Source organism: Nestor notabilis, unplaced genomic scaffold (assembly GCF_000696875.1).
Source record: "Nestor notabilis isolate BGI_N333 unplaced genomic scaffold, ASM69687v1 scaffold2745, whole genome shotgun sequence".
NCBI lineage: Eukaryota > Metazoa > Chordata > Aves > Psittaciformes > Psittacidae > Nestor > Nestor notabilis.
This window is the reverse complement of record NW_009928642.1, coordinates 104,868-119,163: the sequence shown is the minus strand read 5'-3', so window position 1 is coordinate 119,163 and position 14,296 is coordinate 104,868. Positions and strand designations below refer to the sequence as shown.

General features: G+C 38.3%; 1 protein-coding gene across 1 annotated transcript in view; it reads right to left on the bottom strand.

Moving 5' to 3' along the window:
* Positions 1 to 740: 740 nt before the first annotated feature.
* ELP4 (elongator acetyltransferase complex subunit 4) overlaps positions 741 to 14,296 on the bottom strand; it is a gene marked incomplete at its 5' end in the record, with an annotated part of 108,872 nt that continues 95,316 nt past the window's right edge. Inside the window, one exon of the mRNA XM_010014579.1 lies at positions 741 to 872. Within this exon, the coding sequence (XP_010012881.1) occupies positions 741 to 872 (132 nt within the window). The remainder of the gene's footprint in view (positions 873 to 14,296) is intronic.

Sequence of the window (14,296 nt, the reverse complement as noted above, 5' to 3'; positions counted from 1 at the left end):
CTGTTTCAAACTACAGAAGGAAATAATTTCATTTCTCTATGGCTAGTAAAATCCATTCAAGTTCATTTTAATGCATGTAGTAAGCCATAAGGCAAAATAATGATCTATAATATATTGCTGATTAAAAAACCCACCATTCTTAATTCCTGGCACATTAGAATAAAAACTATCTTACATATTTTAAATTTATCATTACATATTTAATAAACTAATGCAAATATTTCCTTAAAGAATGGTATTTCAATTACAAAAAATGTTTTCAAACCATAACTGTGTAGTTTGCTTTTGGAATAACACGTGACATTGCTTAATTTCATTCCTTTATTTCAATGAACCGTCCAACTTAACTTATTATGCATACAAAAAATGGCATGTAAGTATATAAAAATTCCATTGGAAAAAATAGCTTTTTTTTTTTTTTTATTGTAAAAAAACCCCAACTAGAAGTGAAAGGGTAAGAGTAATTTCTGTATTTGAAGGAAAGGAACAAAATACTGTACGTTTACAGTTGAGCAGAACAATGGCAGTATCCAACATAACAGAAGCAAAATCCAAATAACCCCAAAATCAGTACAAAGGAAACAGAACAAAAAGGAAAAAAAAAAAAGAAGGCACCATATGATCACATGTATTTTTAAAGACTGCCGGGTCAAATCATTAAGAAAAATATTTATATAAGTCATTAACACTCATAATTAGAGTGTCATATAAATCTGAGTGAAACTGCTAAGGAGAAATCACTAGAAGTCCAGGTGCTTCTTGCCGATGGCCATAGCACCACATCCTGAGCTCAGCAGTTTGGCGGATCCTGCCAGCTCCTGTTTGCTTGCGCGGCTCACTGTGTCTGACAAGTCTGGAGGCAAATGCAGTCGCTGTGGCAGGAGATTTTCAGGAGGGAGACGGGGAGAGAGAGAACATAAAGAGAGAGAGCAAAAATAAAGAATAATTGCAGTAGAATTTATTTTCCATAGCATATTTCAAAATGCAGTCTTTTTCCTGACTGATCAATTTTTACCAACACAAATAAAACACTTCCAGGATGCTCTTTTAGGCTGAGCTGGAAACAGTTTTCTGTGTTTTCTATATATTGGATTCTGTAAATTGGAATAGAGTTTTTCCTCATGAAAATCTTCTAAACAAAATCCAAATGTGCTTGAGGTATTTAATTATATCTCTGGGCATTTTTCCTTCAGAAACAAGTGTTCTGCCTGTATGTCAACCCCTACATCAAATCCTTTGATTTCTATGGCATTACAATATAAGTACAGTTTTATTTTAAACATGCATACTTTGTGGCAGAGTCTGAAAATAAATGATGTCATGGACAAAAGACGGAGAGGGCCCACCCTGCTTGCAGCATTATTCTACTACATGTTTCTTCTTCATGTTCTACTGATAGTTGTTGATAAAACCAAGCAGTGACAGTAGTTGTATCTGTATAAGGCAACCATACATGCTGATCAAACCTTGCCATCCCTTGTGAGTTGTAGGAACATTACATCCAGTTTACAGATGAGGAAACTGAGACGCAGGTTACGTGGTTGTCCACAAGCACACAGTCCTTGCATAATAAACCTTATTTTTCAGCTATGACAAAAATATTTCAACTCTCCCTCTGAGGGTCTTTTACACTGGAGATGATACACAAAAGACATGACATTACCACTTAGCTGTTGTAAAGCAAGGCGAAAATGAATGTAAAACTGAGGCTTTATTTGGCTCACTTTGGACACAGTGAGGCACCGAAAGCTGGTCAGATGAGACAGTTGACATCTCCCACCCAGTGCAATAACTTATCAATCTGGTATCATGGAAGAAGCATATTTCTTGAAAGATTTGGTAGGCAAAGGTTAAACTGTGTGGCTCTTCCTTTAGAATGCACATACTTCTGAAGGAAACAGGATAACAGCAATGGCTACAAAACTGTATTAGGAGGCTGTGTGGGCTGTATTCTCCACTTTTGCTATGGTTTTGCTTTCATCACAACACAGAAATACAGCTGCCTTTATTCAACACCTTTGCAACTTCTGTAGGATAAGAATTTAAATATTAAATATTTATATAAGAAAAATCTGTATTTACAGATGTTCAGTTCATTACTAGCTTTTGGATTGTACAATGACCTATAACTTGAGAGGTGCTCCAAAGTGCTTCCTACCACCAGCCTCCTGGCTGTGCACAGTGGAGGGAGAATAATGTGTGCTGGGTGGTTATCTATCTCTTCCATGGAAGGAAATGCACAAAGTAACACACGTGGAGTAGGAAAGCCTGTGCCCAGGGTGAGATTACAGTCCTCTGTGTTGAGATAGGACAAACGCGTGTATTTATTCACAGCACTTTGCCTGTGAAGCACACTGTACCACAAACCATCCCTTGTATAGATGATCTAGTAACTACGTAGCTCTTTCTTACATGTCACTGTATTAAAATCAGTGTTGTGTACGGTATCCTCCTCTTACAATTCTTCCCTTATTCCTAAAAAGACTAAGCATGGCTGTGGATGTGAACTGTGGTACATGATGCCTCATTTCTACACCAGCACAACATAAACCAGTACATGTGCCTATCTCGTTTGTCTGCTGAGAAAAACGTTTGTGAGGAAAGCGCCAGCGTACAACTTGGATTATATGAGGGGGGCTGTGACTACTGGAAGACGAAGGATGAGGGAAAGCCGGGAAGTGCAGGGGAGCACTTGGCACGTCTTTCAGTCACATTTTCTTTCCAAAAAAGTGTACAGTACTCTGCTAGCAGCATACAGGGTATGTGGTATGTGGGAGGTGGAGAGACGAGAGAACTAATCCAACCTTCTCCCACTCACTGTTAGCATCTCTCTGCCCCCACTGGGAGCAGGAGACGCAGCTTCCTCTTGGGAAAATGTAGTCCCACTGTCTTCCTCCTGCAATTAGTGACCCTCTTGTCAAGTCTGCCAAACGAATTCAGAGCAAGGTCATGAAGAGCAAACAGAACTGAAACATGGCAAACTCTTCGAACAACTGTAAATCCTGCCACATTGGCCTGGACTTCAAGTGTGGTCCAAAGGGAAAACAAGAGTCCTTGATATCTATAAATTTGCAAACACTCAAATAGGAAAAGTAAATATCAAAGATCCCCAGATTGGATGGTGGGATTTCTACTTCTAGGCTTCTACAGATGTGTTTGTTATGATGCAATGTTTCATTATACACGCATATATTCTTCTTGCCCCTTCTTACTCAGTGAGGAGGATGCACACTGCTCATTTAGTGACTGACTATTCACTATTTTTTTTCTTGTCACTGTTTACTCTGAACTTTTCTGACATTTATTGTACACTATTCAAACCTTGTTCTGAAGACAGAATGGCTTTTCAATAGCACATGTCAGTATATAGCACTTGAATGCTTCGTAAATACCAACTGTGTTATTTTCCTAATATTCTTGTGAGATAAGGCAGCAGTTACCTCCATTTTAAGCACAGGGATTTGAGGCACATAAAACCCATGGCAAAAGGTGTCTAATAATTTCAGAAACACAAACTGAGGCGTTTAGGACTTGCTTTTCCAGAATGTTCAGCATTGTACAGCATTTCACATGATCAAATGCTAACTTTATTTGCAGCTATGGGTGCCTAGTAATTCTTCAAGAACCCCTAGTCAGGCACTCAGAAAGCAAGAAAGAGACAGAAAATAAGAGTACAGAAATAAAAACACTGCATTGAAGCAGCATGATCACACAGAAGCTCAGTGGTACAGGCAAAGACGCATCATACTTTCTACAACATCCTTCAATCGTCTTAATTATGAGACCATCCTTCCTGCAATCCTTGCCATCTCTACAATCCTGATTTTCAAACATGACAGCAAATCACTGGTTCTCCAGGAAGCACATTTCACTGTGTGTGCCACATTCATCCTCAGATCAGATGTATTCTGAACAATAAACAACACTAGAGTCCTCTGAAAACAACTGAGTGTTATCCTGCCATTAAGATCTGATTCACAGCACACACACATTTCCTCTGAATAAAGCCTAAATAGGCATTTCAAATTACCATTCCTTACATTTCCTGTTTGCAGCTTAAAAATATAAACAGGGCTGCAAATATTAATACTATTAAATATTTTAACAGCATCAAAAATATTCTAAATTTTAAACCACAAACTGCAAATTAATTGCATGGCACTATTCAGACATCCACAGGTTAAACAGCAGGCCTTTATTTTTGGCACCGATAGAGACACCGTGGTCCCTTGGACTAAGGCAGTAAGTGATAGCATGAATAGGCTGTGATCCTTTATGAACACCACCATTATAGAATGATCAGACATTTTCACAGGTATTTGCTGACCACAGAAAACAATCACATTTAAAGTCCTAGTTTAGAAGGAAATGTTATCTGGTAGACAGACTTTGCTATTTCTGAGGCTATGACCTCCATCCCTTTCAATCTCTCTTATCAGTCTGATAAGAATCAAGCTGATTTTGCTCACATTGGCAATCCCAGTCTCAGTTTTCTGCTTCCAAGCTCTTAATTTCTGCTCCTGCCAGTCCTGGCTTTCTCTTGCCCATTTCTGCCAATATTCCATTCCCTTCTGCTGTTTATTCTTTTAAATAATTGAAGAGTTTTACTAAAATACTCCAGCATGTGGATAAACACAAAACTTCCTGAAACCTCCAGCAAGCTGGCAGGGCAACAGTATTTTAAGGCAAAACGGTCATAGTCTGGCAAAAGTAAATATGCAAGTGAAAAGAGGAACCCCTAATTGCCTTCCTTGTGACAATATCTTAAAGCCTGTATCAAAGAAAGGTAAATTTTATCTATGTGAAAAACTAGGGAATGCTGGAGTAAAATTCCTTTGTGCAAGTTAATCGTATATCTTCATTATTATAATGTGTTAAACTATGTGATCACATGCTTTTCACCCATGCAGGCTGTTAGGAAGGTTTAAATTTAGGATCTTCAGAACCAGACTCTAAGCTTCATTGATTTGATTAAGAAATAACTGGCTACGGAAGGAGGCATAGCCAGGGAAGGGGCATGATGTGAGTGCTGGTGCTTCCCACTCGAAACAGAACCTGAAGGCTTTGCAGTGATAGGAACAATTACACTGAAGCCAGCTAAGCACACAGCTTTAGGGCATGCATTACGAAAGGAAAACAGTTCAGACAAAACTTATTACATACTTGGCCTCTGCTCCTCCCTCTGCCTGAAGAAAACTTCTAATTACTTTATTTGTTCTCACTGGGGGAAAAAAAGTAGCAGTGGAAGATAAGAATATGCAAAACGACAGACCAGAAGGGACACATGCAGTCAGTCTAGTCCCTGCACTGAGCACCAAATATAGTACTGATGGTTTTCTGACACTGGTTTGCCTTACAAAACTGGGATGTAAAGATCCAAGTCATGGCTATTCTATTCACGATGAACTTCCAGTTGGCTGGTACTTTTGGTTGGGGTGTAATCTGTTTTTTTAAACCAAGAAATGCCTACTAGACAAAAACACTATCAAGTGCTTTTGCCAGTGTAGCTTATTGTATCAAGGGGATTGTTTTACAGATTTATTATAAAAACTAACTTTTCCAATGTAAGACTTTTTTCTCTTCAGCATTAAGAGGATTGACCAACAGTTTTCCTAACAACCTTTCCTGATGTTGATTATACCTCATTACAAAATGCACAGAAACAATACATAGGCTTTAACTGAAAGTAATTATTCTTCATATTATTAAAAAAATTATTATTATATTTTTGTAGCTATTATAACTGCAATATTATAGCAAACAAATACATAATAACACGAATGATGCAAAACCATTGAATCTCATAGAAAAAGAGGTGGTAGTTCATTCTTAACTTGATATATATTAAAGTAATTCCACTGAAGTTAACCTGATGACTCTGTGAACAGTTATATGAAGATTTAACAACTGAGCCCGTACTTCCCAAAATTAAACTTTAAAAAAAATCTTTACAATGCAATTTATTTGGATCTTTGACCATAAAATAAATGCTTTTTAGTCTACTATGGCTGCAGTCCTGCCTTGGGGCAGGGAGATGGGTTAATGACCTCTCTAGATCCCTTCTAGTTCCATTCATTGCAACCCCACGAACACTGAAGTCACCAAAGCTGAAGGGATTTGGTTTAGGAAGAAGAAGAATTTTAGGAATGCTGGGAAAATGAAAGATGCAGACTCCTAGTTGGAGAGCTTTATACCCTGCTTACTTCTCTTTGAAGCAGAACTCTTGACGTTCCATAAAGCCTACACAAGAGAACAGGAACAGCCCATGGTACAGAATGGAGCTCCTGTTTCTGTTTCCTCTTCTGCTTATGATACCCATAATGCACCCCTTGCATGCTTTCCCTTTTCTGTCTTGTTATTAATACCTCTTTTATTAATAACTTTTTATTAATACCAGTAATTATTTCTATTATCATAGCACCTAGACTCCAGCATTATAAAAATACGTTCACTGGACCTGCTCTTCTTATTTGGGCAGTGGGGGAAGGATTTAGTAGAGGTGGCTGAGCCCGCCAGGGACATTGAGTCTACCTTCAATGCAGTGGCAGCACGTGGCACTGATTCTCTGCAATGCTCCAAGCCACAGCCTCAGGGCCATTGCGATATGCCTGTTCACATGGTGATGTCCCGAATGAACAGGTTTACCTGACGTCCCCACAGGTTGCATCTTGCATTTCTAACTGAGGTAGCTGCCAAATGGTTGCAGACTTCTTAGGAGATGCACATTTCAGGAGCATCTTAGCCTTGCCAATCAGTGACTTTACTGCTTTCTAACTGGATCATCATCAAGCACAGTAACTAACTGGTCTTCTTTGCAAAAACGAATTACTACCTTTTTTTTAAATAAAAATTGCATGTGCAGGTATGAAACAGAGATGTATAGGTGTGCAGGTATGAAACAGAGATGTATAGGTGTGCAGGTATGAAACAAAGATGTATAGGTGTGCAGGTATGAAACAAAGATGTATAGGTGTGCAGGTATGAAGCAAACGTACAAAGATATGCAGGTATGAAACTAAATTTTTTCAAGACAGAAGAGTTTGTTCAACAAACATGGAGATAACTATAAGCATTGGCCTCTTCTCTCACCAAGTTTGACAACTGAGACAGTAAGTATGTGTATCATGATGAAATGAATTATCTTTTATATGATACATAGTCTACTGGAGTGCTATATCACTTATGTTGACATAACTTTGCAACAACTCACATACAAATCTGACAATATTGCTAGGAAAAGATATAAAATTCTTACTAATGCCACAAAACCTAAAAATGCTTCCCAATGAGAAAACATTAAGCCCTTTACCACTGAAGACATTGTAAGTTCTCACAGCAAGTGAAAAGTCATTCCAATGGGCCTAGACCTGTGTCATGGAGAATCCGACGACAGTCCTGAAATTTGGTTCACAATTAGTGACAGCATCTCACAATCTGTTATATTTATCTCACATAAATGGTGGAGAGAATGATGCCAGACTGTCCTCCCATAACTGCACTTAGGTCTTAGGCAAGCTATTTTTAAACTCATTTATTATGAACCTCTTGCGTTCCTGTTCATGTTACAATTTTCTCAGTATTTTAACAAGTTCAGGTGACAAACAAGTTGGTAACTAGTTTTCTGTATAATGGACACAACTCAGTTTTTTTGTGTTCTGCTCTATTTACAGATGCTACATTACAATTTTCAAATCACAGCAATGGATACATTTTCTAAATTGATGATGAAGACAAAAGACTTGACTTTTAAATAGAGCATCAAAATTTTTCTACTTTTCAGGTGACTGTGATTGACTAATCATGACTAGATCAACCCATGTTAAAATAAGCACATCTACCATATGCATTTCCTATTTCTTTTTTTTTTAAAGTTAAAGCATAACCTGAGCCGTCAAAATTAATTATTGTTAACATCAGGTGTTGAGAGAAGGCTTCCACTAAGAATAGCTGATAAATATACTTCTACCTACATATCCCTGCCTGTCTGCTAAAGGACACATTGCTAACATGAAAATACTTTTTTATATATAGCTAATAATACTTAGAACACTAGAACACAATTCTAAACCTCTTATTTTCCATCACTTACAAAATGTAAAATAAACCCAGGGTAATTGTCATTTTTACCTCATCTGCAGGACAGTGATGTTTTGTGGTGGTTTCCAAGACTACAAAGAGATTATTTAAACAAGGACTTTAAAGACACCTGGCAAAATTAATAACCATTACTAAACAAATTTCATTTTTTGACAGATTTTGTAAAAGCTGTTTTACTTTTCAGAGTGCTGAATCTTAGTATGTGCCTCTCTAGTGCAGCTTTCCAGTGTTACCTGCTTTACAGAAGTGACATGATAATATCCAGGCGAATTCAAGTCAAACTGTGTTTGATCCACACACAGTATGTGGTGTTTGGATACACCAGAGAGTATTGTTTCTGTCCTCTGGCCACAAAACTATACAAAGTACCTAAAATCTGAATTCTTGAATCTGAATTTAAAACTCGATTTAAACACTGGCTGTTGCAAAGTGAAATTCTTTCAGAGATACCTGTACAAATAAAATTCAATTCTGTACATCTCTGTAAAGTGAATCCCTAGAGGATTCCAGATGGCTGAAGCAGTTCTAGTAACATGTGAGTAGAAATGGGTGGGTTTTTGTAATGCAGTATGTGCAGTATTAATCACTATGTTTCAGTGACAGAAAAGGAAGGTACAGTCAATTGTTTGAACAAACTCTTTCATTCCAAAGACAAACCTCCAAGTTGTGTTAAAAATGATTTGCTATATGTGAAGGGACACAAGGGAAAGATAAAAATATCAGGAGGATTTACCTTCTGTGACAGTTGAGAACATTGAGTGTTTGGCACACAAAGTACTCCACATCACACATACAATTAAGAGACCTGATTTATATTATAACTGTACTCTCCCCAAAATGAAGCAGCTCCTGATGTTGTAAAGGGGGCTGGATTAATCAGGGATACTTACATAGAATGTTATTGATATAATGATCCAGCTCTGATCAAGCACATACTGAACTGTCCTCATGAGTTTATGGTCTGAATACACAAAGCAAGTGAAAAGGAAGAGGTGAAAGATAAAATATTCAGGCAGAAGGAAAAATGTCATGATACATAAATATTGTATTAATTGCAAAGCTTTGTTTTGTTTTGGTTTTTTTTTCCTTTCTAGCTAAAAGAAAAATATTGCACAGAAAGGTGAGTGAAAGACAACAGCCATATGGGAAGAAATTAAGTGACAAAGAACTGAAGAGAAGATGGAGTGAAGAAAAGGAAAGATGGAGGGCAGGAGAAGATATATTATCTAAGTGTGTTATTGTTGAGATTGGAATACATTGTCTAAATGCTGAAGGGAAATACTGTTCTAAATTCAAACAGTAGTTCAGGAGTCTGATTATATCATCTATGTCCAAAGCAAACAGCCTAACATTTCTCCTGTAGATTTGTTCTTTTGGCTGAATTTCTCCTCCTTGAGCTTACATAAAAGGAGTGTGGGACCCATGATGCAAGTCTGAGTAGTTCTAGGGCTCTCAGGATAGCTGGTTGTACGCTAATGTTAATGTCACATTCTCTTCCCTGATGGATTCTTTCAACCTAACCGCAGCTGTCTACAAGTCAGCCATTCATATATTATATAGTTATATTCATATATTATATAGTTAGGATACAATGAATAATCCTTGCAAGTGCTTGCCTATATCTGCTGATTATTCAGGAAACCTGGATGACTAGCTTAAACTGAATTCTTAACTTGGAGTGTCGATGAGAGGCATTCAGTACTCCAACTCTGTGAAGCTCCTCATCGAGCCAGTGCCTCCACATCTCTTTCTTTGAATGACATTGCAACACGCCACGCAGTGCGGATTTCGTATCAAACCACAGATGGCTCACTGGAAACATTCCAGAGTTGCTGGCGATGCCTGCGCTGCTCTACAACAACTTGGGTCTCTCTACTGGGAAGCTTGAGAAGTGTTCAAGACACTGTGTGTACAAACAGAAGCTATGAAAGTGAGAAGGAGGAAGAAACAGAATTCAGAGACAAATGCATCTGTTCTGGGGGGTTCAACATACCACGACTGCCACTCTCTAAAATTTCAGCTAAGCTGGAGAACTAACAAATATTTGCATTTGCATCCAAAGCTATCTGTTAGAGTTCACTGTTATCTATCAGGCTTCTGTCTCAGCTTAAATATTTTGTCACTTTTCACAGAAGTCATTAATACACCCATTTAAACCCACCATTTTATCTGGGGGTGTGCAACACCACAAATAACTGATGAATTTCAACACTTCACAGAAAGGTTGTGCTCCAAGACAGGTAACTTGCACTGGGAAGTCTCCATTTCAAGTGCGTGTCAACGCCTGATTTGCCAACTCAACAAAGAGACAACAGAATTGCAGACAGATTTCAACGGAACAGTTCTGCGAGCTATTGCTAAACCATGCATGGCCTACAGGCTTCCACTGGTCACAAGTACCTAGTCTGTAGATCCAACAAAATCGAGTCTAATGAAGTGCTTTCCTAAGAAGAATAGAGGAAAATGGGACCTGCTCTGAGACTCTGGACTAGCTGCTGCCTCAGTGGTTTTTTAGATTTTGTATATATTAACAATGCTGATTTCCTCCTATACATCAGTTGCAGAAATTGTGTGTACAAACACAAACACAATATGTAACTGTGCATGCGAATGCACACATTAATCATCACTGCATATGAGTTACTGAATATGGCCAATGTGTCTACCTACAGAATCCCTCCAAGACATGCAGTATTGCTCTAGAAAGCACTGGGGCAGTGTGAGCTGTATTGTTTTACGTTTGACTACAAAATGCAAACCAGAGAATCATAGAATCACAGACTGGTTTGGGTTGGAAGGGACCTGGAAGCTCATCCAGTTCCAACCCCTTGCCATGGGCAGGGACACCTTCCACTAGACCAGGTTGCTCCAAGCCCCTGTGTCCAACCTGGTCTTGAACACTGACCGGGATGGGGCAGCCACAGCTTCTCTGGGCACCCTGTGCCAGCGCCTCAGCACCCTCACAGGGAAGAACCTCTTCCTAATATCTCCATCTCCCCTCTGCCAGTTTAAAGCCATTCCCCCTTGTCCTGTCACTACAAGCCCTTGTAAAAAGTCCCTCTGCGATGATGGGGTTCTGGTGTCTACTGGCTGTCTTGGATCTCACGGCAGTACATGTTTCTAACCAGGCTGCATCGTGTATCCCACTAAGCAGGTCTGGCAACTGGAAAGGAGCATTGGGCTCAAAGATCTGGCCATGTCTGAGGTGGAGGAAAAGAAACCACCAATACAGTATGTCCCCGAATGCCTGTTTCAAGAGACCAGTGTCACAGGTTTGGCAAGTCGCTGGTTATGAAACAGGAGTGCACAAGGGGGCAAAATGTAAATGCTAGCTGGGGGGGAGTATCGTTTTATACTGGGAGTACCCTTTGTGCAGTAGTCTACTTACTCTTTTAGGTCAGCTAGAATTAGAGAATTCCTATTGCTAGGCAGCTCAGAACATCTGTGAAGCGTTTCTGGGCGTTCAGACCTGAAGCACATGCTGTCTGAAGGGAAGATTCATTGCCCTGTGTTACATGGCCCGCCAGGCCCCCCCAATGGCACAAGGGCTTGGGCAACAGGAAAGCGCCTTAACTTTGTGCAGAAACATATTACATGACCAGAACATAATAATTAGCACATTTGTAAAGCTTCAGGGGTAGGAACAATTTAATAGCTTTTTGAAGCAGACTAATTTTCTGCAGCTTTTTATCTTTTTTTTTTAAATCATTTTGCTTTTCATGCATGGACAAGTTCTTCTTTGCTACAGGTATTTTCTGAGTCTGCCTCGCAGGATTATTAGGTGTAGAGAAACATAAATTATTCAATCACTTTAAAACAGTGCTAGAGAAATGAAAAAGTGCATAAGTGCAAACTATCATTACTAATCTCTGTTTTAAAAGCAAGTATCATTTACACAGAGAAATACATGTACTGCTGGTTTACAAAATTCTGCACATTTATAGACCAAGGCTGCTAAACAGAGGACCAGTTTGTTTATGCTTGCAGCTTTTCATAAGCTTGAAACTTCAGCTCTGCAATGGCGAACGCCTCTGTCAGATGCTCCACGCTAAGGCAAAATCCAGGCCAGAAGAGAAAAAAAGAAGTATTTCTGCTATCAGTGTCTTCTCACCCTAAAACTGGCACTGATAAGGAAGTATGTTCAGACCCTGTAACTCCCAGGTAAGGCTGTAGATATCATATAATTCATATTTTAATATCTCATATTTTGAGTACTAATCCCTCTCGACTTGTGAGGGCTACAGTTTAAAACCCCAGCTAACAAAGCCTTTTGTAGTGTTATTACCAAATAACCTTAGTCTTCAGAAATCACTCAAGTGTTATTTAATAGCTATAATTCTGGATCAACCTGTTTTGGTATGAAAACATACTGTGGCATATATTTACTCAGTGATTGATAATGCTCATACAAAAAACCACAAAAATCACATTGGTGATCAGGTGGTAACTCCCCTTTGGCAAACCAGTGCTTTAAGAGAAGTTTAAACACAGAATAAGAAGTTGCTGGGGAAAGGTTAAAAGACAGGTCATGCTAATACCTTTTTAAATGACTCTAAGACAGTGGGACTCAGCGTAAACTGAAACAAAAATATGTGTGACAGAAACTGGTATCACATTAAATGCAAGACTTGTGACTAATTGAGATAAAATAAACATTAGTGTTTATTGGGGGGGAAGGATGAACATTTGAGCAAATTCCTACATCAAAAATGTGTTTTGTACAGAAACTATATGGCAAATTATAGTTATTTGCTTTCAGTTGTTTCTAGCTGTTATTTGGTTTTGTACTTTTCATGTGTCAGTATTTTTTTCATTTCACTTCTTTATTCCCTACTACAAGTAAGTCTCTTTAGAGCAATAAGATCTTTAAAATCCCTTTAGTGTTTAGAAATGTCAACAATTCAGTAGTCTACACTTGATGAATAGGCCAGATAGAAAAACCTGCCTCAAGTTTTTATCTCAAGAGAAGTAAGGTGCTTTGAAGAGCACTTGATTTGAGATTTAGAAGCCTGCTGCTATTCAGCCAGGCACTCTTGAGATCTGTTAAGTCCTGACCCATAGCACGAAAACAGGTTGGAGGCAGGGAAGAAATACCGGTAGCAAATATATTTTGTTCTCCTTGTGTAATTTCTTCTAAATACCATTTAAACATTTCTTCCTATAAACAAGTAAAAACCTAAGAGAGCAGGCAACCTTATCAGATGATCTTATTTTAATATTTTGAATGTAGCTGGAACTTGCCAGGGGGAACAGCTACACCACTGGAAAAAGATGATGCTCTAAATCAAAAAAAATCTCTAAATGATTCTTTCCATTTGAATAGACGGCACTGACACACTAAAGCTTCGTATTTTTGACAAGAGACATAGAAAACAAAGATGTTTTAACTTCAAAACATTCAGCGGAAGAATATGAAATGGTTTGGTTTGCTATAATTATATATATAATAAAAACTTTTACTCCTTCGCTGTCGTTTCCATGGTATACAACCAATCTGAATACCAGACCACGAGTTCATTAAACGTCATAAAATGATCAATGTACGATATCTGCACACCAATAATAATATCAGATGAAAAATAAGCCAAAGTGTAAGTCAATCCTTTTATAGGAACAGCTGTTCTTCACAGTTTATTGTGCTTGTGCACATGCTCTCTAACTCGACAGTGCCTTAGCTAGGTAACTGGTTGCTTGAATAAGAACTTAGTTAATAACCTAACAGCAACTGACCACATTATTTGGGCAAATGTCTCATCAGTATCTTCTGCCCTACTTTCTGCATCTCTGAGTTTCATAGAGATATAAAAGAAAAGGCAAAACTAGGTCATTCCTGAGTTGAACAAAAGAATTTTTGTAGTAGTATAAATTACTGACCTTTCTAATAAGCCTGTCATTCCCAGCAAACCAGGTCATCCAATCCAACTCAACTAATTAATGGTATCCTCCAATAACTAACAATAATTGTGAAATACAAGTCAGTGAATTAAGAAGAAATGTTTCTATTGCTTTTCTGAAGCTGTTACATATAAGAAACACTATTTCCTAAATCAGAATAAAATCTGGAGATTGTGTTTGGTTACTAATTAGCACACAGTCATTACTATTGCAGTAGCTAATTTCATACTAATTGACAAACATCTCTATACCTGAGACTGTCTGGTATCCTGTGTGTTCCTTTTCACCTGAGAACATTCATCCA